General features: G+C 51.2%; 8 protein-coding genes across 8 annotated transcripts; 3 read left to right on the top strand and 5 right to left on the bottom strand.

Annotated features, from left to right (window-relative positions):
• Nucleotides 1–1,206: 1,206 nt before the first annotated feature.
• On the top strand, nucleotides 1,207–4,445 carry ASPSYDRAFT_412634 (hybrid sensor histidine kinase/response regulator). Its single transcript, XM_040846241.1, has 6 exons — nucleotides 1,207–1,783; nucleotides 1,833–2,468; nucleotides 2,519–3,487; nucleotides 3,545–3,806; nucleotides 3,862–3,976; nucleotides 4,034–4,445. Exons 1-6 carry the CDS (start codon nucleotides 1,329–1,331, stop codon nucleotides 4,243–4,245), a joined length of 2,649 nt encoding a protein of 882 aa, XP_040699313.1. The 5' UTR covers nucleotides 1,207–1,328; the 3' UTR covers nucleotides 4,246–4,445.
• An 828-nt stretch (nucleotides 4,446–5,273) lies between these two features.
• ASPSYDRAFT_157952 (Zn(II)2Cys6 transcription factor) lies at nucleotides 5,274–7,602 on the bottom strand (the record flags this gene model as incomplete). Its single annotated transcript, XM_040842686.1, has 5 exons — nucleotides 5,274–5,861; nucleotides 5,914–6,128; nucleotides 6,173–6,471; nucleotides 6,519–6,697; nucleotides 6,766–7,602. The coding sequence occupies 5 exons, from the start codon at nucleotides 7,600–7,602 to the stop codon at nucleotides 5,274–5,276; spliced, it is 2,118 nt and encodes a 705-aa protein (XP_040699312.1).
• A 104-nt stretch (nucleotides 7,603–7,706) lies between these two features.
• Nucleotides 7,707–9,586, bottom strand: ASPSYDRAFT_412547 (bZIP transcription factor). The gene is made up of 4 exons (XM_040846238.1): nucleotides 9,110–9,586; nucleotides 8,431–9,056; nucleotides 8,274–8,383; nucleotides 7,707–8,225 (listed from the first exon to the last, which is right to left on the bottom strand). Exons 1-4 carry the CDS (start codon nucleotides 9,393–9,395, stop codon nucleotides 7,811–7,813), a joined length of 1,437 nt encoding a protein of 478 aa, XP_040699311.1. The 5' UTR covers nucleotides 9,396–9,586; the 3' UTR covers nucleotides 7,707–7,810.
• An 851-nt stretch (nucleotides 9,587–10,437) lies between these two features.
• ASPSYDRAFT_34428 (uncharacterized protein) lies at nucleotides 10,438–11,045 on the bottom strand (the record flags this gene model as incomplete). Its single annotated transcript, XM_040845239.1, has 2 exons — nucleotides 10,438–10,734; nucleotides 10,791–11,045. 2 exons carry the CDS (start codon nucleotides 11,043–11,045, stop codon nucleotides 10,438–10,440), a joined length of 552 nt encoding a protein of 183 aa, XP_040699310.1.
• Nucleotides 11,046–12,340: 1,295 nt separating this feature from the next.
• ASPSYDRAFT_48715 (uncharacterized protein) lies at nucleotides 12,341–12,997 on the top strand. The gene has a single exon (XM_040847683.1). The coding sequence runs from the start codon at nucleotides 12,375–12,377 to the stop codon at nucleotides 12,825–12,827; it is 453 nt and encodes a 150-aa protein (XP_040699309.1). The 5' UTR covers nucleotides 12,341–12,374; the 3' UTR covers nucleotides 12,828–12,997.
• A 1,189-nt stretch (nucleotides 12,998–14,186) lies between these two features.
• ASPSYDRAFT_412504 (cytochrome P450) lies at nucleotides 14,187–16,516 on the bottom strand. Its single transcript, XM_040846237.1, has 6 exons — nucleotides 16,180–16,516; nucleotides 16,044–16,129; nucleotides 15,225–15,989; nucleotides 15,067–15,168; nucleotides 14,879–15,007; nucleotides 14,187–14,824 (listed from the first exon to the last, which is right to left on the bottom strand). Exons 1-6 carry the CDS (start codon nucleotides 16,403–16,405, stop codon nucleotides 14,627–14,629), a joined length of 1,506 nt encoding a protein of 501 aa, XP_040699308.1. The 5' UTR covers nucleotides 16,406–16,516; the 3' UTR covers nucleotides 14,187–14,626.
• A 704-nt stretch (nucleotides 16,517–17,220) lies between these two features.
• Nucleotides 17,221–18,523, top strand: ASPSYDRAFT_157916 (uncharacterized protein; the record flags this gene model as incomplete). Its single annotated transcript, XM_040842681.1, has 4 exons — nucleotides 17,221–17,374; nucleotides 17,471–17,595; nucleotides 17,650–18,026; nucleotides 18,100–18,523. The coding sequence occupies 4 exons, from the start codon at nucleotides 17,221–17,223 to the stop codon at nucleotides 18,521–18,523; spliced, it is 1,080 nt and encodes a 359-aa protein (XP_040699307.1).
• Nucleotides 18,524–18,865: 342 nt separating this feature from the next.
• Nucleotides 18,866–20,305, bottom strand: ASPSYDRAFT_60460 (uncharacterized protein; the record flags this gene model as incomplete). Its single annotated transcript, XM_040849857.1, has 5 exons — nucleotides 18,866–18,892; nucleotides 18,945–19,069; nucleotides 19,128–19,221; nucleotides 19,277–20,161; nucleotides 20,219–20,305. 5 exons carry the CDS (start codon nucleotides 20,303–20,305, stop codon nucleotides 18,866–18,868), a joined length of 1,218 nt encoding a protein of 405 aa, XP_040699306.1.
• Nucleotides 20,306–20,961: the final 656 nt, after the last annotated feature.

Genomic DNA, 20,961 nt, shown 5'->3' with positions numbered 1-20,961 from the left:
AAAGTTATAGATATCTTCATCCACGATACCATACTGATCTTTAACCTTCTGCAACTCGTCGAAAAAAGCACTAATAACCTTCGGATCTTTACATAGTACTCTTTGGTGATTGATCTTTCTAGTAAATCTGCTTTTGATCTCCGGGTGACGCTTGGTAAACTCTGTTACCCAGTTCTTTCCTACTGGCTTTGGGGGGGCGACAGAATCAGCACCTAGGATAATATTGGCCATCTCTCGTACTTAAAAGTGCCTTGGGGCAGCGCCATATATATCAAGTGATACTATTTATACTATTAATGCATCTTCTTGTCTTACAGATAGCCTACTCTTGTGGTTGCGGAGTTCTGGTTGAGATTGAAGTCCCTTTAGTNGATCACGTAGGGTTTGAGGAGGTAGATTATAAATCAAAGCAGCTTGGCGAGGATTTGAAATTTTTTGGTTTTTTAAATCATTTAAGGCGCATTGAAGTCTGCCCTCTTGCTCAATCAATTCTTGCTTCGTTTTACGCGCTTTTCGTGGCATGGTGGGTAGTTGAAGTTGGTGGGTGGTTGACGCGTTTGNNTTTTTGGAGTTGCACGAACCGACCGGGATGCACGAACCGACCGGGAATTACGTTATCGTGGTGATATGTCGACGCCTCCGGGAAAGGAAGGTTGCATTCCACTCTTTCGCCCACAATCCACTTTGGTTCCTTCCCTGTTTTATTTTTTTCTCGCTCACTCTGTTTGTATCCTTTCTCGACTGGAGTAAATGACTTCGCTTACACGGTTATACAGTGAGGTTCTATAAATGTCCGCCCGCACGCCACCGCAGCCTGGAAATTGCTCGGAGCCGACAGCCCACAGCCCCCATGGACCTTTCGGCCGGCAGCCGGGTGAGGTCTGGATACCCTGGAGCGAATCATGCAGAACGGATGGTCCCGTGAAGTTGTCTGTAATTGGTGAACCAGACTTGGCCTGCGTGAGCTTAAACGGGACAGTCTGGGCTGGACCTTGCCTAGGAACTCGCCTTTCAACCGCAGAGCACGACTCTGCGCTGCCCGAGCCATGGGTCCCTCGTCCAAACCCTTGCGCCACTATTTAGACTGCGCTTGTAACCTCCGCCCGTGCGACTTGTGACCGTCGTTGTCGAGGACTCCTTGTCTACACTGGGTGTTGCACTGCACAACCAACCCCCATGTGAGCAGGAATGGCGTACGATGCGCGCGCGTAAGTTTATTCGGAGATGCGATCATAATCGCACCGTTGCTAATATCAGGATTCGACCAATATAGTGAGATCCGCCGAGCTGCAGCGGCTACCGACACACTCGCCGACGGTGATGGCACCATGCACGACAGCGACCACGCCAAACGCCAGCTCGGTGCGCTGATGACTTTCGTCAAGGAGCACAACTCATTTCGAGAGCTTAATGGGGTCACCGGCATCTCTGGCAGCAGTGCGAGCCGACTCCGGGCACCGTCTGTACCCAATATCGCACAACTGTCCATTGCGGACCCAACGGCTTCGAGTCCAAAGCTTTCGCCATGCGACGGCCCTGCACATATCTCACCTTCAGTATCTCCCCGCCAAAGCGTGGTATCACCCCCGGGTACATATGGACACAGCCGGAACCAGTCCGGGGACACTGGTGTTCTGTCCGTGTCGTCAGAGTCTCCTTCCATCCCTCGCGAGACTTCCTTGCTCTACTCCCGGGCCAGCTCGCTGCTCAGGGAGGGCATGGGAACTGACGGTGTTCTCGTCCTTAATGCCCCAAGGAGCAACTCTAGAAACAGCTCAAGGAGGTTAGTGAAGTAGTTCCTCTGTTGAAGCACGTTTCTAATCAGAATACAGGTCCTCATGCGTCAGTCCTTGGGAGCTGAATGGAAAGTCTGAATATCCTGCTATCCGCCGCGGATCTATAAGCCTCTCGTCCGATAGCGACTGGCATGAAAGGCCCTGCGAGTTACTAGGGTCTTCTACCAGCGAGAGAGGTCAAGACAGTTGTACTTTGACAAAGGGACTGCTGCATGAACTTTTCATGTCTTTCCCGCAGGGAAGAATTTTCAATTCCATCCACAACCCAGCAGACGCCACCGTTACTCCACTGTTGGTGGAAGGCCTAGCGCAGAGCTTCCCAGATGCACATTCCGTGCTATTTCTGCCTTTCTGGGACTGGGACAAGACTCGTTGGATAGCCGCTGCCGTCACTTGGACAAACCATGGCAATTTCACGGAGAACGATCAGCACTACTTGCAAGCTTTCAGCGATGCGATGGTCTCGCAACTGGCACAGATTGATCGTGCTACGACAGAGAGGACAAAGTACGATCTGCTCTCGTCTGTAAGCCATGAGCTTCGGTCGCCCCTCCACGGCATGCTCGCCAATTCGGAGCTATTACAATCCAGCTGTCTAGACCCGTCTCAGCAGGAGATGCTGAATATGATCAAAACGTGTGGAAATACGCTGTTGGATACAATGAACCATCTGTTAGTACCATGCTCAGCAGTTCTTATACGGTTTATCTAACAATATTCAGACTCGATTTCGCTAAAATCAACAACCTCACTAATTCGAACAATCTGCCTTCTACGGGGGCTCAAATCGACGAGATGGCGTCGACTTTCGATCTTGATGTCCTAGTAGAGGATGTGACCGACTCTCTGTACGCTGGTAACCGAGCCTCATGTAAGGTGACTGAGAACGATGGGTCGACATCTTCGTCCGATTTGACTGTTATTGCACGTGTCGAGCAGCGTGACTCTTGGAAGGTCCAGTCTGTTTCTGGCGCGTGGAGACGAATCGTCATGAACGTACTAGGCAATGCGTTCAAATTTACAAGGTCTGGACTGATTGAAGTCTCTCTGACCCATATACAAATGCACCGCAACGGGTCCAAATCCAGCCTTGCGGTTATACAGGTCATGGACACTGGTTGTGGTATTTCGCAAAACTATCTTGAGAACGGCATATTTACACCATTCTCCCAGGAGAACATCCTAACCGAAGGCGTTGGTCTTGGGCTTAGCATTGCGCACCAGCTGATCACGCATCTGGGTGGCCAACTTGACGTTAAGAGTGAAGTTGGCGTCGGGACACGAGTTGAGATTCGGATTCCAATTCAGTTTGTGGAGTCAACTCCAACCTTTGGCCCGAATGGTTACAAAGGGACATGGAAGAAGAAGCGAGTCTGTCTCGTGGGCATGAATCCAGACATCTGCAACAGAGACAAGAGTGAAGCCGAGAGCAAGCGCAAGCTTGCCATTCAAGACGCCATGAGCAGCAATCTTCTACGCCATTGCAGTTGCAGGCTGTCATTTGCGTACTCCTTGAAGCATGCCAACGGGGACATTGCGGTTGTCGAGGAGCCCATGCTCGAAGATCTTGCTGCAGCTGGACCGGTGGAAACAACATGCCATTCTCTTATTGTGCTTGGGAGATATGGCAGCTCAACTCCGGCAGATCTCGACTTTGACGGTGCAGTCAACGTTGCATACATTCCACAGCCGTGCGTATTGCCTTACCAGCATACTGGCATCATGTTCGTTTCACTAACGATATCTAGACTCTTACCCCGAAGAATCTTCGAAGCACTAGAAAAAGTCGGAGTTTTGGTCCCCAACGGCATTCCGGATGGGTCCTTTCTCGACTCCCCATCTGACTCCAGCCGGGGAAGCTCCCTTGCCGAGGCTTTGGGTATGGCCAACGCTTTAGAGTCTCCGCCAGCGGTTAGGGAAAGTATATCAGAATATCCCTTCCGCCTAGCGGAACCTCGAGAGAAAGGCCTACACGTTTTAATCGTCGATGACAACGATATAAATCTAAAGGTGCGTATTAAGTTATCACGGCCAGACGTGGAAGTGTCATACTAACCGTTCCCAGGTCCTTTCTACATTCATGCGTAAAATAGGATGTCCATTCGAAACCGCATCCAACGGAGAGATCGCCGTTGAGAAATACAAAGCAGCGCGGCCACAATTCGACTACGTTCTCATGGGTAAATACCTCTCCCACAGTAAACTTCTTGCCTGGTCAGTCTTACTAACCTGTTCAGATATATCCATGCCGGTCATGAACGGAATCGTCGCGTCGAGTATAATCCGCGACTATGAAGAAGAAGCCTGTCTCCGACGGTCAGTAATCATGGCTGTAACGGGGGTTGGCTCGAGCGAAGTACAGGAAGAAGCCTTTACGGCTGGGATAGACGAATATCTTGTGAAGCCATTGGCGCTTCGCGATCTGAAACGAATCATGGGCATATCTTGACGACGGCGCTGGGTGCATTGCATAGAGTATCAAAGGGCATTAGATGGTCTGGTTGTCCTTTTTGTATTAAACATAAATTAAAAAATAATATTTAATAATCCTCTGGGTAAGGTAGACCTGTAATAACGTACAAAATAGTGTCGAGTGTTTATATATATTAGTGCTCCTTTATCCCTCCCCTTCCCGGTGAATTCTATTTCAACGCGTCAGAAAAAAAAAAAAAAAAAGAAAAACAAAAAATTGGTTACACTTCAGCATTCCAAGTGAGCCAATACCACTCCGATCCATTCCTTCTCCAACAACTCAGCCATTTGCTAAAAACCCCCGATTCGCGTTGGCTCGTACAAAGTCCACATAAAAGGCCAAGAGCCTCAGGCATTCAACCTATCAATCGCGTCCATCAAAGCAGAAGCCCGACAGCAAAATGAGCAGAGCACCAAGCAATAGTGTACTTTAACATGTCCGATGACCAGATAGATATGAAGCTGACGATGGAGAACGCCTTCAAGCATGGGGTACAGGCTTGGGTGGAGGGATAATATGTGGGCCATTTGTTTTCAAGGTGTTTCCCATTTGAAATTGGACTTGGCCCTGTGGTCTGTGTTTCATTTTTTTCATTTATTTTTGAAATAGGGCGTGGTTAAGCATTCGTTTGATGAGAGATCGATTGGCTGTCCTGGTATGTCTTGCAGGGAACAGTAATTCGTTACCCGTGCAGTCAATTGCGGAAGACGGCTTACTGATTGATTCTCTAATTAGCTTACAACCGCTGGATGAAGGCTCCAGAGGGGATTCAGTGCCTGGTACTCGCAGCAAAGACATTACATTGCTTGATGGTGACGAGTATTTTGCTGAATTCGACTTCGATTTGAGATTGTGCCTTCTTAATGGTTAGATTTGTGAAATATTAAACAGTAGATCGCCGTAAAAGTTGGATTGAATATTGGATATGCTAAGGATATATATATACACATGAAAAAGACAGAAAATCCGATGCTTCAATAACATTATTCAAATTATCAAATGAATCATACGGCCGGCGCATCAAAAGCCGGACTAACAGAGAAGAACGTCTCCAGATCCATAGTCGAAAAATCAAAGTCCCAGCCCATATCCGACAGCGTGAAATCGAGGAGATCCTCGCCGCTCCCTGCGCTCCCGACTGTGGCTGGCATGTCCATGCTCTGCTCTAGCGAGTTCCCTTGGAAGTCGTAGAGTAAGGGCTGTGACTGAGGCGGTGGAGGGAGAGTGGTGGTGTTGATTGTAGTTGAAGTGTTGTTGGTGCTACTAGGTGCAGGCGGTACACCTGAAATCTCTCTTGAAGTAGGCACAGTGTATGGTGGTGGTCTGGTAACTGGTGCTGCACCCTGGGTGGTAGCGGCATTGGATGGTATAGACTCTGGGACCCATTCGTAAGCAGGGTTGAGTTGCTTTAGGATAGTTTGGAGAGCCAGAGTAGAAGCTTCAACTGCGTCAGACTGCTTCATGCTCGTGAGCGCTCTAAGTGTTGCATGGGCCCAAGGGAGATGGGACGAGACGAGATTCTCCCCGTGCATAAGGTCGAATATGACAGCAGCACAGGAGCTTGACAAGAAGAAGCCGTGATATCGGATGCCCTGCCGAGTTTTAGCTGTTGGTGGTAGCATAGACCTGCAATGAGTAACATACCCTGACTAGCTCGTTGGCTGTGTAAGACTCGCACAGGAAATGGATGGTCCGGCATGCAGCACTGAGTGCATACCCGCAGGCCTCATTCAGCCAAGGTGGTATTTCGCGCTTCGTGTTATCTTTACCTGAATTCTGGCCTGTTTTTGTCTCCTGGTTCCATCGACCGCGGAATATAAGGAAGGGCCGGAGCGTGAGAAGAATGGTATGATAATAAACTGCAAGATTAGCTTGGGTTTCAAGAAGGGTTCGAAGCACTCACGAGTAATGCACATAGTCTGCTGAACACCAACACCACCTGGTTGAGGGCGCTTATCAAGCCCGAATCCAAGCGCACGATGCATTTTGGAGTCAAAGGTCCGCAAATCGTCCCATATTGACTTTGCAATCCTCCACATCTGCAGTAACGATTCATGATGTCGCCCGTAAAGTTCATCCGTGGAGCGGCAAATCGCGTCAGAAAGGAAGATTAATGCCTGGCAAAATGGATCCTCTGGAATCGGAATCCCAACGTCCCTCCGCGATAGTGAGCTCGGCCGTCCGAGGTGGAAGCATATCCAGCTGCACCGGTCAGAAGATTACGGGTATTTAGTAGGGGGGTCACCAACTTCTCATATATATAAAGATACCAAAACGTCCGTCGTCTTTCTTCAGTAATCTCCCAGGTCTCACCACTATCATGCGGCGACTCCTTATGTAGCCCAGCGGAGATTGCCTTCCGTGCCGCAGTTCCAAGATCCAGAAAGCAAGCATTTGGCCTTCCAACCTCGTTTTGGAAGTGGGCGTGCTGGGGGTTAGCTAGAACTGCCGATATCAGGAAGAAGAGGTACTTATCATAAACATAAATAGTTGCACTGTTTGAATATTCACCGTGTCATCAAAAACACTGCAAGATGCCTTGACCTGCTCATACAGGACATCACCCCAAGCGTGATTCTCCTCGGTGATAAGTGACCCTAGTGCTAGTGCCATGATAAGGATACACTGGTGTTTATCCGTACGAGACGGAGGCTGTGGCCCATATATCTGGCCAAGACGGCGCGCGAATTGCTCAGCTGGCCAGATAGGCAGGAGGCCATAGAGGGTAGACAAAAACGCATCAAGAAACCTACGCGCCAGGTCATAAGACAAAAACATGATATTCGGATCCGAGCCATTAGGTCCCCTCGTTGAATCCTTATGCGGATGGGCAGGGATCCCAAAGAAAATAGTGCGAAAGCTGAGCATATCCAGTCCGGCGCCGGCTTCCTCGACCCGGCCGTGCGGGCCATGGTCAGGCTGGCCAGTCTGATGAGGCGTGAGATCTCGGTAGATCTCATGCATAAGCGCAAAATGAGACGTTGATCCGTAATAAAGCTGCACCTTGTTCGAGGGGGAAGTCATATGCGTAGCGGATACACTGTTATTGAAGCTGAGCGGAGGCTCCTCACGGTGGGCCTGGGAGTGCATGGACTGGGGCCGAGACAAGCCATCGAACCCTGTCCTATCCTCAGCGGGATGACTGCTGTCGCCCAGGCCGTGATTCTTCTTCCGGCGCCGGCGGATGACTTCTCGGTAGATGCATGGCGTTCGGCGCAGCTGGCAGGTCTTGCATGGGCTGTCGCCGCTGCACTTGATCTTGCGTTGGCGGCACTCTTGGCAGGCCTTGGGGATACGCCAATTGGGCGCAGCGGCAGGCTCGGTATCAGCCATGGCCGGGAAATTACCTAGATAAGCCGTGCGAAGTTGATTCGGATTTATGTCAGAGTAGTTGGAGATTGTCGCTCGGAATTGCGGAAGAAATCTCGGATGGAAGTCACGTGGGGCGCGCCGTCATCGTTCATCATCAGTTACCAAAATAAAATAGCAGATTTGATATCCTATGCACCGCTAATATACAGACTCGCTAAATTCAAAATTGCTAAAACAGATGATTCCGCGTTGACCAGTCCGCTGGGAACGCCGTGAACATATTCGCTGTGACTGGATCGAGCCGCGATACGCTTTCGTGGCCCATTGCCCCATTCCCCAACGTTAATGTGTCGCTGCCGACAGTGGCCGGTGTTGGCTCTGTAGCGGCCGGGACCATGTTCACGTCTGCTTCCAGATCGGGATATTCACGAAAGAATTCCGGCGTCATGCACCAGTTTTGTAGATCGTAAAATGACTTGCTAAACGCATCTGAGAAACGATAGAGCCCGGTTTGGCCTTGCTGGAGGAAACAGTCCTGCAACCGGTATGGCCAATTGAAACGGAAACAGACCCAGAACATTGACCAAAATCTTTCGGAACAGTGCTGGTGGGGGAATAGAATCAATCGCTCTCGAAGTGCGGGCCTGGTGTTGTTAGTCCGGAATAGTATAAAACCTTCTTGGAACACTCACCAGACCACAAAATCTATCAGTGGCTTGTGTATTATACGGTGTTGGGACGGCCGCTGCCGCATAAACTTTGGAAGATGGCTCAGGTTGGGTTCTGACGGATCGGATAGGTACTTCAAGAGTTAGCCAACGCCAGAAGAGAAGCAAAGACAGTACGTACGCGAAGCATTAAGTTGACCACCCGGAGGATCCCTACTCGCTCAACGGCACCACAAGTACGCCAGACGGTCTCGTCCGCTGTCCGAAGCATCGTCCAGACCGGGTCAAGCGGGTGCAAATGGGTAACGGCATCCCACCCGTGGACTACAGCGCGGATCGCAATGTCAGCATCGCGAATTCGCTGATCAGCCATACTTCGCGTGCAAGTAAGCGCAAATCGGCCAAGCATGTCGTTCATGTATAGTAACTGTTTGCAACAGTCACATGGACGCTCTGTCGAATGCACAACCGCTTCGATAGGCATCGGCATATTTAGCGGAAACGTGTGAAATGTACTATTAAATGGGACAGATATGTCCTCTGCGGCTTTTCCCGTCAATGACAACCCGTCGTGCATGTGGACAAACGAGCCATTAGGAGAAAATTTCTCGATCATGCTCGATTCATCGAAGGCTGGGCTCGCGGACTGTTGTGCGATATGACACTGGCCAGGCGCCAAGAGGTTCGATTGTTGTGCGATATCTTGCACTCCCCCGTTCGACCCTATTTGCTTGCTATTTTCGCTGCTGGGTGATGTTGATCCATCTTCGAGAGGCGTCTTCGTGTTACAATTCTTGAGCGCGGTGTCTATAAACAAATGAGAGTCAGCAGTAGTCGTTCAGTACAGGGAGTTGACGTACTCGCTTCAGCAAGGCCCCCATTGATCGCCTTTTCAATGGTCCGCAGAGTCGTCCGCAGCGCTTCGTTTGCTTTGCGCTGCACCTCCAGCTCATCGATCAGCTCTTGGACATTACCGCTGTTATGGAAACGGGTTAACGTTTCGATCCGCGATTCGAGATGGGCAATAAGTTTCTTGGTCTTTTCGCGGGCGCTCCGCTGGGCTTGTCGGTCTTGCTCGCGCTTTCGAGCAGCTCGATCGCCGGTGAGCTTAGTAGTCTTGGGCGTCGTCTTTCGAGTGGGCTCCATCGCGATCGTAGGATGGGTTGATGGACAAGGATGCCTGGTCTGGGGGCAGGGGAGCGAGCGGTAGGCTCTTCCGCAGGCAGGGAAGCAGCAGCGGCAATGGATCCTCGGTTCTTGCAAGCCTCGCCTTCAGATGCGGTGAAGCTGCGGTGAAGCGACGAGAGAAACGGAAAGATGGATTCACATGCCAGCCAGGCCCGTTAAGAACCGGCGATCGATAAAACGTTAAGACTTAAGAGATCTCCCCCGCGACGTTTACAGACTTAGATTAACGACCGGGTGCTAAGGATCGCCCCCGCCCATTCACGCGTGGCAGTGATGCAAAGTTTGGGAGGAGCCGGTCCCACCGCAGCAAAATGCCGTAATATCCGACGGGCAAGCGTTGTCACGAACCGATGGTGAAACAGTGGGGAGAGAACAGCTGCATGCAGGATGCGATCATGAGAATGACGGAGGATTCGGAGGAAGGGAGTTGGAGCGGGGAAACGAGGTCCGGGGCTGCTGACGGGGAGAAACTGGGCGACGCGCAGATGAGATTGAGGATGAGATGAGGAGAGCGTGGGGACCGGGGTCGAGAGCAGGAATCGCAGGGCCTGGATTGGGCCAAGTCAAAAGGGCATCGAACCGGCGGCACCTGGCCGACAGGGGGAGGGGACGCGGTGGAGATGAAATTGAACACTGAAATTGATTTATTGAAGGCTGCACTGCGCAGGACGGAGTAAACAGCCGGGGCGGAAAAACACTCGGCTTTCCCGAGTCTCTTTCTCTTCATGACTCGCGGTTGACGCTACGGGATCTGATTACGACTGTCCAATGTCCATGCAGATTAATTCATTATCGTCCGTGGTAATAATATTCCCGGGAATACACAGCGATATTGCCACGCGAAACAGCACTCGTTACACATGAGAAGACACAATTCCCTCCTCTGACCATGTCCCTCCTTCTCCTCAGACGATCACTGCCAATCGACTTGCGTCACGGGAAAGCTGGTCACGTGTTCTCAGTTGCCCTATCCGGCCATGGTCCGTCCACCATCTACCATCTACCCCAGAAGAGATCCCAGAAGAGCTGAAATGACCTGGGCGACAGCAGACACCAGCGGGGCTATGTCATTGATAAGCCCTTTAGTATTTTGAGCGAATTCCTTAGTCAGCAAGATCGCCGCGTTATCAAGAAGGGTAGTGATCTTGTTCAGCGTCTCCTTGTTGAGCAAGCCGCTGACGCTGGAGAGCAGAGACGGTAGCTGGTCAAGCAGGTTCGAGGCGGCGTCACTGTTGAGGAGGTCCGATGCTGTAGACACCAAGCTTTTGATTTGCTTCGTGGTGGGATCCCCAAGCAGCTGCAGATTGAGTCAGATTGACTGTGCTAGGAGGTGACAACAGTGATGAAACATACAGATGCTAATTGGGTGACGACTATGTTGATATTCTTCAATGAGTCAGATGATAACAACTCCTTGATAGACCCGAGAGAGTCCGTCAAATCGCCAATGATACTGCCGAGGTCGGTCTGCCGCTTCATGAGAAGGTGGAAGTCCTCTGTAGTGATAGTGGCCGGAGCGGAAACGGCCTTGAGCTCAGGCTCTGCAGCAGGGATGGCAAACACAGTCGCGGGCAGCAGAGCCGCGGTGAGGTACTTGAAGAACTTCATGGTTGTGATAGTAACTTGAGACTGTTCTTGCTGAAACTGAAGGTGGTACTGCCGTGGTAGGTTGTTGTATAGAGAACCTGGTCAGGGCAACGGGGGGAACAATCTCTATACACCGCAGAGACGCCTAAGCTTCTTATAGACGCTGGTGTCTCTCCCCTCTGCTTCGCCCAGCCGCTGTCACATTCTCAAAATCAGATATACCGATCGATCATCTTCAACCCATCCCTGCGGTTGCGGAGATGACCTTGCGGGGTACAGGGCCAAACAGGGATTTATTAGATGAATTGACCACAGTAGTTAATTTGGAGGCCTCGTGCAATAGGACTCAGGTATTGATAATTCAAAGCCCGACTCATGTTCTCTGACTCGTGTTGGTCGTATTGAGTCATAAGGCTGGATTTATATACTCAGCGAGACTTGGTCTGGCCTTTGAAGTATATAGCGACGTGGTGCCGTCACATATATATCTGTAGCGATACAAGGAGCGACATCCGCGGGCGAAAGCATTGCCGGAATACAAATTACAGCAGCGATTGAATGAATCCAGTATGTGACTGAATACTTCGTAGATTGCCTTTCGCCGTTGCTAACATCGTCTGGCTTCCGATTGACATCTCGGGATGTCTCACTGCGGACGCCACCGCGGCGGAGAAACAAGGCGACACCCTCGGTCAACACAGGCCGCCCCAACCGTGTAGTCCGATTGGTATCTTGCGGATCTGACAGCCATCTAAATTAAGGTGTCGTGCATTGAGACACCTCCGTTGGCCGCTCGGAGCCTTCTCCGCAGACCCTGATTCATACGGGCCGAGTCAGATATACTCAACCCTAAATGCGGCCCAATCGCAACCATCGGCCACAACAGCCTCAATAAAATGTCCGAGGTTTGACGGCGGCTTCGGCCTTCAGAAGCTTTATACTTTGACGTTGGCCCAGGCCAACGGTGTCAAAGACCCTGAGTCGAGTCGCCCGTGCTTTCGTCGGTAGCATCTGGGGTTTCCTGGCCGTCCGATTGATGCATTCCCCGCATTTTGATATAAGGGTGTAATGTAGCTGGTCTTACGTATAGGATGGAGTTGTCCTTGCCTTGACTCCTCTGACAGTCGTTTGGCTTCTTCTCGAACCCAGATTCATACAACGACAGACCGTCGAGCATGCATTTCCTTCGCTACATTGCCCTGGGTTTTATGAGCGCCGTTGGCGTTCGAGGGAACGAGGTTACCGGGACAGTCAATGCCACAGAGATGCAAAATGCTGCGTAAGGACTTGGCCTTGTCTTCCTTCAAACAGTATAGCCTAACCTCAGTATACAGAGACACGCTCCTCTCCATGTTCCCGAGTGCCACTCCATACACAGCAAACTTCACAGCCCCAGGTGGAAACCTCCTGCAACCGCCGTCATCTCTCATGAAGGATATCTTCACCGCAGTGCCTCCTACAGTCCTCGCCCAGCTCATGTTCCCCACCGGCCGCAGCTCAGTTGCCTCAGAGTTCCAGGCCGGCAACACTCCGAGTTGGTACCAGGACCTTCCCACGGAAGTCAAGAGCTACGTCTTGGCCATGAAGTCGCAAGTCGCAGCAGGGAATGTCGATCTGAACGCCACTCGTACCCCTGCGCCGACTTCGTCATCATCTGCAGATGAGAACGATTCCGACAGCGCAAAGGATGGCGACAGTCCTGCCACTGAAACATCATCCGGCCTTGCTGCGCATGCTACTGGTGAGGTTGCTGTTAGTTTGGCTGGCGCCCTGGGCCTGCTTGGGCTAGCAGTAGTACTTTAGACTTAGGGTAGATGAGGCCAGTCGTCGGACGAGAGAACGATTAGGGAAGTCGTTGTGGTCATCATCTGCATGTACGATAGCGGAGTTCGACCCTGACACCTGTCATAATAATCTGAGAGGGGCAATCTACGATAACGGGCTGTTTCATAGGAATGAAATGAAATGTTTACGACAGATAACCAACCCTCCATAGCAGATGACGTTCGCGTGCGTCCCCACGTAGAGAGCGCATTCTGGAGAGTTCCCCACGGAATACTCGGGCTGGAACCGTTAGCCTGCATGTCATTTGCGTCTCAGCGCAGGAACTAGTCGGATGACGTTCTCTTACATATATTAATCTCCGAGTAAGGCGTGCCTCTCCTCAATCTATTCTTCAATTTAGCACCAATATAATTGACCTTTATTCGCCACGCCGGAGTATCTAATACAAGAATGGTTTAGCCATCAATTAGCACATCCTTGGTCTCGCCAACGTGGAAAGAAGAGACTGCGGACGTGGGCGAAAGCGAGTGCGTGCCTGGATTCTACCCTCCTCCACACGCTCACGCCATTCGAAGGATGGAGGGGTCGGATCCTGAACCCTGATATCGACATTATTGTCTCGTATTATGCGGGGACCTGCAGAGACCGGAAATGAGCACGGATCGTGTCCAGGCCCTGGCGTGTTTCTTGTCACCCGAGAAGGCTTCTCGGTTACTTCTTTCGGGCTGCGTGATCAGCCAGGACAGGCCGGTGTCCTGGTGTTCTCTCTTGCCCAGACAATTGTTCACTTGTCGCTCATGAACAAATTCTCTGCAATTATGGAGATACGCGTTATTCGGGTCTCTAATCCAAAGCATCAGATGGCCACTGGCAAGAACAGGATTAACTGGAGTGGCTACTCAAGCTTCATTTCCTTCTACATGCGCAAGAACCAATAATCTACCGACTAACAAGGAATACAGACCATAAATTATGCAAGTACACAGACCACCGAGACCATCGGCCTGATCTCAATACCATCGCATGGCATACCGTCCCGAATCGGTACCGAAATCTGTTCATGCGCGCCAGCTCCATCGTTCTCACCGGCTCGATATGATGCAAGCCCTAAATCCAGATAATAAACGGCAAAGAACCCCATTCGCGAGGAGGCAGGATAAGCGTCGACCAGCCTGATAGTAGCAAATCGTCCAAGGTCGCCTCGTCCTTGTATAATGCGATTGGTTGTGCGCTGCGTTCTCTCGGCCCGAGGGGTGGATTTGGCTCAGCTTCGTGCCGGGGAGGTGAGGTGGAGATAAATGATTTGTTTAGGATGGGGGTTAGGGCAGGGGGGACAATAGGGGTAGGGAGTCTTTTGAGATTATACAGAATAACTTCGCTGCGGGTTGTGAAGTCTTCTTGGCTCTAAGAGGAAATAACAATGGAATAGCGTTCACATGAAGATTAGCTGGAATAAGACCCAGACAGGGATTTTGGTGTGGATTCGGGTCTGAGCACTTTTAAAAGAGATGTCTTGCTGTATGCTAGACACCTGCGAAGTTTGAGGTCTGTTAGAAGCCTGCGTAATGCGTCAAGTGGCCCAGGGAATGATGACGACAATTGTCGATCATAAACCTTTGACCCTTTCTTGTAGGTTATATGGGAATGTAGATATTAGAATGAAATGGAGACTCGATGCGAGCACCGGCTTTTCACCATATACTTTCTGTATAACTGGTGGCCCCGCTGCCGTCTTGGACCTTAGGCATAGACACTATACTAGGGTCCTGAGTTGTTTTATTCCACAACATCGGAATCCGTATAGATTATTAGAATATCTAGCGTAGCCCCCCTTCTGCCTTTGATACGTAACACGGCCACCCGTACGGCACTGCCGTGAAATAAGCCATGTAACTCCAGCTTTGAGTCGGATCCTGCTGGCGAATATCATAATCCCGAACGAGCGTCGCGATGACCTTGGAAAGCTCAATGGTCGCCAGGTTGCGTCCCGGACAAGAGTTATACCCAGCACCGAACTGTGGAAAAGCGTGTTAGTCAGTTTCTGTAGGCAGCACGGCGAGCGAACATACCGGCATGAAGTACTTCTCGATAGCCTTTGCCTGGGGCCCAATCCACCGGTCGGGGTTGTATTCCTTTGCGTCGGGTCCAAAGAACTCGGTGGAATGGTGGATAACCCATGGGTTGACGCTCAGTTTGGTCTGCACGGTATCAGCATCATAGCCCTAAGGGTGACTCAATACATTGACGCCTAACGAACCCCTTCAGGAAAATAGCGATCGCCAATTTTAAGACCGCCCTTGGGTGCCAACCGGGCGAGACCAAATGGGACTGGACCGAAAATGCGGAGCGACTCTTTTATCTACAGGGAGTTAGCCACATTTACAGGTACTATCGAATACAAGGTCGGTCACTCACGCAAGCCTGTAGATATTCCATGTTCTGGGCGTGTGCGTAGGTCACAACGGGGTCATTGCATCGCCCTTGCGCTCTCTCACTCGCAATCTCTGCGCGAAGCGTCTCCAGATGGTCTGGCTTCCGAAGCATATGGTACACAAATGACTGCAGGGCACCGCTAATGGTGTCTGCTCCAGCGCCGACTGTACCCGTGGCTGTGGCCTGTAGGTCGATGATCGTCATGCGCCCGGGATGCTGTTCTAGTGTCTTCTTCCAGTGTTCGATCATGTCGTTGCGTGGGCTGGGGTTCGCCTGGCGACGCTGAAGAGCAGCCATGGTCGTATCGAAGAGATGGTTATTCGGCATTAAGTTATATTTCGACAGCAGTGAATTGCCCAGGGTGATATTATGCAGCCACTGGAAGTACCCGGCTGCAGCGATATACGCATTTAACGCGCGAGAGTTCCCTATCGAGCCACCGAGATCTTTTCCACTCTCCAAGAACCCAAAGCTCTCTGAGAAGACGACCTCGCCGATGATGTCGAAGGCAAGAAAGTTGAACCAGTAGTCCAGCTCAACGGGCTCTTGCCTCTGGGCGAACTGGTCGAATTTGGACAGCATCAGCTGGATCATGGAATCCATGTACGACTCGGACTTTATCAGGTTGGAGAGTGTATACGCAGACGCGACATTTTTGGCTCGCTCGACTCGGCGCTTGGGATCGGTTTCGGACATGGGGGTTCGGAAGCGCCGGTCCGGGAGGGCCAGGACTTTGTACCATGGTGCCTGGCGTAAATTATTAGGGTAGAGATATTATCAACGCGAGGTGCACCAAGATACCTTTGGGATTGGATTGAGCAGGATGCTGCGGATGGCGTCGGGATGGCAGACGCTGACTTCGTCGTGGGCGATACGGACAAACGGTCCTGTAGATTGTTACCATGTATTCTGATGCAACTGCTGCTGTAATTAATACCATGCTGCTCATGCTCGCTAATACTTCGAAGGTTGATGTCGCCGGTAAAAATGCGGATGATGTGCCACAGCCGGGTGCACGACGCAAGGTAAGGGCCCGGAATGTCGCTGAGCGGGGATTGATAGCGTCGCCACAGAAGGCAACTCAGCAGACAGACTGCCGTGCAGAGGGCTACAGTAGGCAGGTCGAGGGAAAAAATGGCAGCCATGGTGAGGCCACTGTTCATGGGCTGCTTGAGAAACTGCAGAGGTCCGGATTCCCCTCGTCGCACAGAGCTCTGGAGGAGCGCCTGCGACGTACTTTTGTATTCGCCAGGCCAACCAGTAATCGCGTTAGCGTTTGACAGCAGTGATCTGGCAGGGGGCTAAGGTTATTGCGCTGCTGTTGGGTTGGCCTGGGCGTGACGCCGTCGAGGACCTAACGACGCCAACGGTAAGCCGGCCCAGCCATGAATTGCTTTTTCGAGAGCCAGGTCACAGAGATCTGTCATGGACAGGTCGATTTGTCGGTAAGCTTAAGGGAAGAAGGAGGCTCTTCTCGTGCTGTGAATCATATGCACGACCATTGTGGGTTGTATGATTGTATCTGGCCTCTACATTCGTATTCAGACCCTGTCGCAGGCTCAAGACTTGTCCAACACAGGATGCCCTTCAGTCGCCATTTCCGGCCTGCAAACTCCACAGCGGTTCGGCTCACTGACACAAACAGCCCCAAATGGATCTATTGTGGCTATCTTCCGCGGTTCAGATTGGACGGCGGCTTATGCAAAACGTATCAGGCACCGGCCAGGATCTAGATCCTAGCTTTAATTCCTGTCAAATGGATGTCACAATGACCATTGATGATCCCTACGTTTTCTTTTTCAAGGGCTGACACCTGCTGATGTTATTCCGTGGTCCTAGCGACACCTCCGATTGAGGCGGCGCCTGGGGCTGAATGGAATCAATCTTATATCGCCATCTGGCCCACGGCTTTACGAGTCCTGCCTCTACTCGCTTTTGCATTGTCAGTCCATCTTGACGAACGTCGTGTCGCGGCAAGATGGTTGTGTTTCCCATTATCAACGGCGCCCAGAAGGCCATTATCGGTGTGGCTGCTGTCTTCATGGTGCTGCCAATTGTTGCGGTTACTTTGCGCATCTACGGCCGTCATCTGAAGGGAGTTGGCCTCGACCTGAGTGACTACTTGATTATGGGTGGATTGGTGAGTTCCGTCCTTCGGCCCCTATGCCCTGGCTGACAATGTTTAGGTGTGCTCACTTGGCTTCGGTGCAATCGATATATCCTGTAAGTCACTTGCATACTGGCAAAGGCAGCCCTAATAATACTGCGAGGCGTCGTAAACTGCGGTGTGGGCCACCATATGGAGGAGGTCGTGGCGGAGCATGGAATGGGCCCAATAATGCTGTTCATGAAGGTTTGGATGCTCACAATCCCACTGTCTAAGCCTAACTGCTAACACTGTTTGAAGGAGCTCGTCGCTATTCAGATCTTCTGGGCCGTCGGTAACTCCTGCGTCAAGCTCTCCCTCCTTTCCTTCTACTGTCGCGTCTTCTCTTTCCCCCGGTTCATAATGGCGGCCAAGGCAACGGCCATATTCATATTCCTCTGGGCTCTCGCCGTCATCCTGGGCGGATTTCTCCTCTGCCAGCCATTCGCGTTTACCTGGGACCAAAGCATCCCCGGAGGTCATTGCGGCAATCAAGTCCTCTCCTACCAGATCACCGGAGCCCTCAACCTGGTCACAGACCTGATGGTTCTGACCATGCCAATGCCGTACCTATGGAAGCTCGAGATGCGCGTATCGCAGAAGCTGCCTCTCATGGCGGTCTTTGCTGTCGGGTTATTGTACGCATCTCCCACCTCCCACCATCCACCCTGCAGACCCAGAATCACAGAGTCACAGAGTTAACTGTTCCAGCGTCTGCATCGCCACAATCATGCGCCTCGTCTCCCTCTCCCTCCTTGACTTCAACGACCTTACCGATAACATCACCGAGGCTATGATCTGGGGAACGATCGAGCCGGCCCTGGGCGTCACCCTCGCTTGTATCCCCTTCATGAAGCCCATCTTCCCATTCTCGCGGTCCATGGCGAACTACACACAGTCCGGGCGGACGGAAAGTAGTCGCGGTAAAGCGTTTAGCAAAAAGGGATTTCGGCACCCCTATGATCCCTACCCCCTGGACACGATGGTTAGTACCGCTGGCCCGCAGGAGCCGGGCTTGCAGGCGAGGCCGGATAATGCCTCGGATCAGGAGCAGTTGGTTTCTCCGGGGACGATACATCCAGGGGATGGGAAGGGCATGTCGATTGTGGTGAGAAAGGACTTTGAGATGAAATGAGGGTTATAAAGTATGAGGGTAGCGGGCGAATGCATGGATCTTCTGTGCAGTGAATTTACTTCCCCTTTTCTGTGAGCTATTTGGGCATCGGCGATGATCTATCCTCATGAAGCCAGACCACACTCGAGATTACACTACCTGCCCAGGGTCGACCAGGAATAGGCGTAGAACTTCTCCTGAGTCATGCGGTAAAAGGTCCATTAATTGGAAAGATGATTACATACTTACAATACATCGACAGTAGATTGCCTTGGTAGCCGGATTAATAGTTTGGTGTAAATCAATATTCAAGGAAAAAACCACCACTGTGCATAACACAAGGTCAGACCCTTTTCCAAAGCTTCAGACTGCGGACTTTGAAGTAGAAATCTTCAGTAGTATCGGTAGGGCGAGTGTCCTCTGATTTTCCAACTCGTCGAGCCTTCCACACTCGCAACAGTGCGGCACATAGAGCCGCTCCGATATACATGAATCCAGTGAATATCTGTGTGCGGAGGTACGGCCGGTCTCCTGAAGTGCGCAGCTCCAGCCCAATAGCCTCGCCAACTATATTTGAATATGCGTTAGTATTTGCTCCTTAGGCATCGTGAAAGAGGGATATTACATGTTGCTGGAAGAACGCAGACCAGCCACATAATTGTCAGGCACGACCGGACGTCCTTGAGAGCTACCACCTCTGCACTCAGAGGGGCCATGACCTGCGGTATGCGGTCAGTATAGGAGCCTACATTCATATAACACGAGAAGGCGTACAGTCCAGAAAGTCCCGAAGAGGATGCCACCAAACAGGGCAAAACATAGAATGGCAGCATAAGACTTTGCACAGACCCAAAGGGACAAGCAAAGAACACCACTGACGAACGTGGCAGCGGTTGCAATATTGATACGTCCAACTGCATCGCTATAGTATCCCACCAGCGGCCGTCCGAAAATCTGTCCAACATTCAACACAGCCGTCACGATCGATCCCTGCGCGGCGTCCAATCCGATACTGCGCGAGAACGTCGAGAGAGAGAACCATATCACCATGAAACCCATGACACTGAAGAAGCTCCAGCCTAAAAACAGCCAGACTTCGTACCGTTTGCCGACGGTGAAATCAATTGCCTTCAACTCACGACCTCCAGGTTGTGCGCCATTACGAACATTGTCGCGCAATGCCAGGACACACAGTGAACTCACGACGACTTGAACAATTGCCATGACGCGGTACGTCCAGCCGGGCCCCCAGCGGTCCAACATCGCATTTGCCGCGAGAGAGTATATAAGCCCTCCTGTACCTGTGCCTGCAGTTGTAATTCCGGCGGCCAAACTGCGACGCTTAGTGAACCATTGTGGGATGATCGAGGTGGATGAGCTGTATTGCAGCCCTACTCCCCAGCCATAGCAGATGCCTTGGCTGAGGTAGAGATGCCAGATCTTATTGCTCCAGGAAGCGCCTAGCAAAGCAGCAAATTCGAGCAGCACGCCGAGCCCGACAGAAAACTTGATTCCGTATCGGTGGTGCACTGTAGTTGCAAAGGGGGCGATCAAGCAGGACTGCGATGCTGCGAGGCCCCCGATAAGCGCGTAGTCGAGATACGTGCCGGATACATAGCCTGGATGGGCAAGAAACCATTGCATGAAGACACCATAGCTCTGGAAATATATTAGTACATTAAGAGTTCAAACGTTGGTGAAGGGGGCATTGCTTACGGAAAGAATGCCCCAGTGGTGGGCATTATTCCAGAAGATCGCAAACACAATGACCCAGCCATATCCCCCATCTGGTGGTGCCGACATAGCTGATGTTGAGTCCATTCTAAGGGTGTGGGACTATGGCCAGAAGAGTATATGGTGAATAAATAGTACTAAAAGGGGGTGGCAATCTGGGCCATCGGTATCCCACAACCAGGGATGATTACATATCACCAATTCAAACATCCTCTGATTAGTGACCGCCATTTGAAAACAGCAGCTGATATTAGAAATCGCAGTGGAATTGAAATATTTTCCTATCTTTTTGTGGGCCCGATTCCGCATGACGAAAGCTGCCGTCCAGCTGTGGGATCCCGACTCATCATGCTGACGGCGTGCAAACCTGGACTTGATGAGATGAAATTGACTTTAAGCTTAAACTCTTAGCCAGGTACATTCGCGGCATGATCAGCATACTTTTGCCTTTGCAGACGCAAGGGGCGGCCTGATAAGCACGTTCGCATATACATAGAAGTGCCGGTATATTATAGATTGACAGCTGCTTTGAAAGAGTTTTCTTACCCACCTGATCCATGTGTTTCTTGTTTCATCTAGAAAGGTAGCCCGGCGGCCTTCAAGAGAATTACTTGCTTACGCTACTGATTATACATCATTACGCTGTCCTGATTACTACAGTGGTGGGATAGCACTCCTATTCAGTCAGCCTTAGGCGGGTTATCCCACCACTCAGATCTATAAAG

Source organism: Aspergillus sydowii (assembly GCF_001890705.1).
Source record: "Aspergillus sydowii CBS 593.65 unplaced genomic scaffold ASPSYscaffold_11, whole genome shotgun sequence".
Lineage (NCBI taxonomy): Eukaryota > Fungi > Ascomycota > Eurotiomycetes > Eurotiales > Aspergillaceae > Aspergillus > Aspergillus sydowii.
Note: the sequence above shows the minus strand (reverse complement) of the source record. Positions and strands in the feature narration are given on the sequence as shown.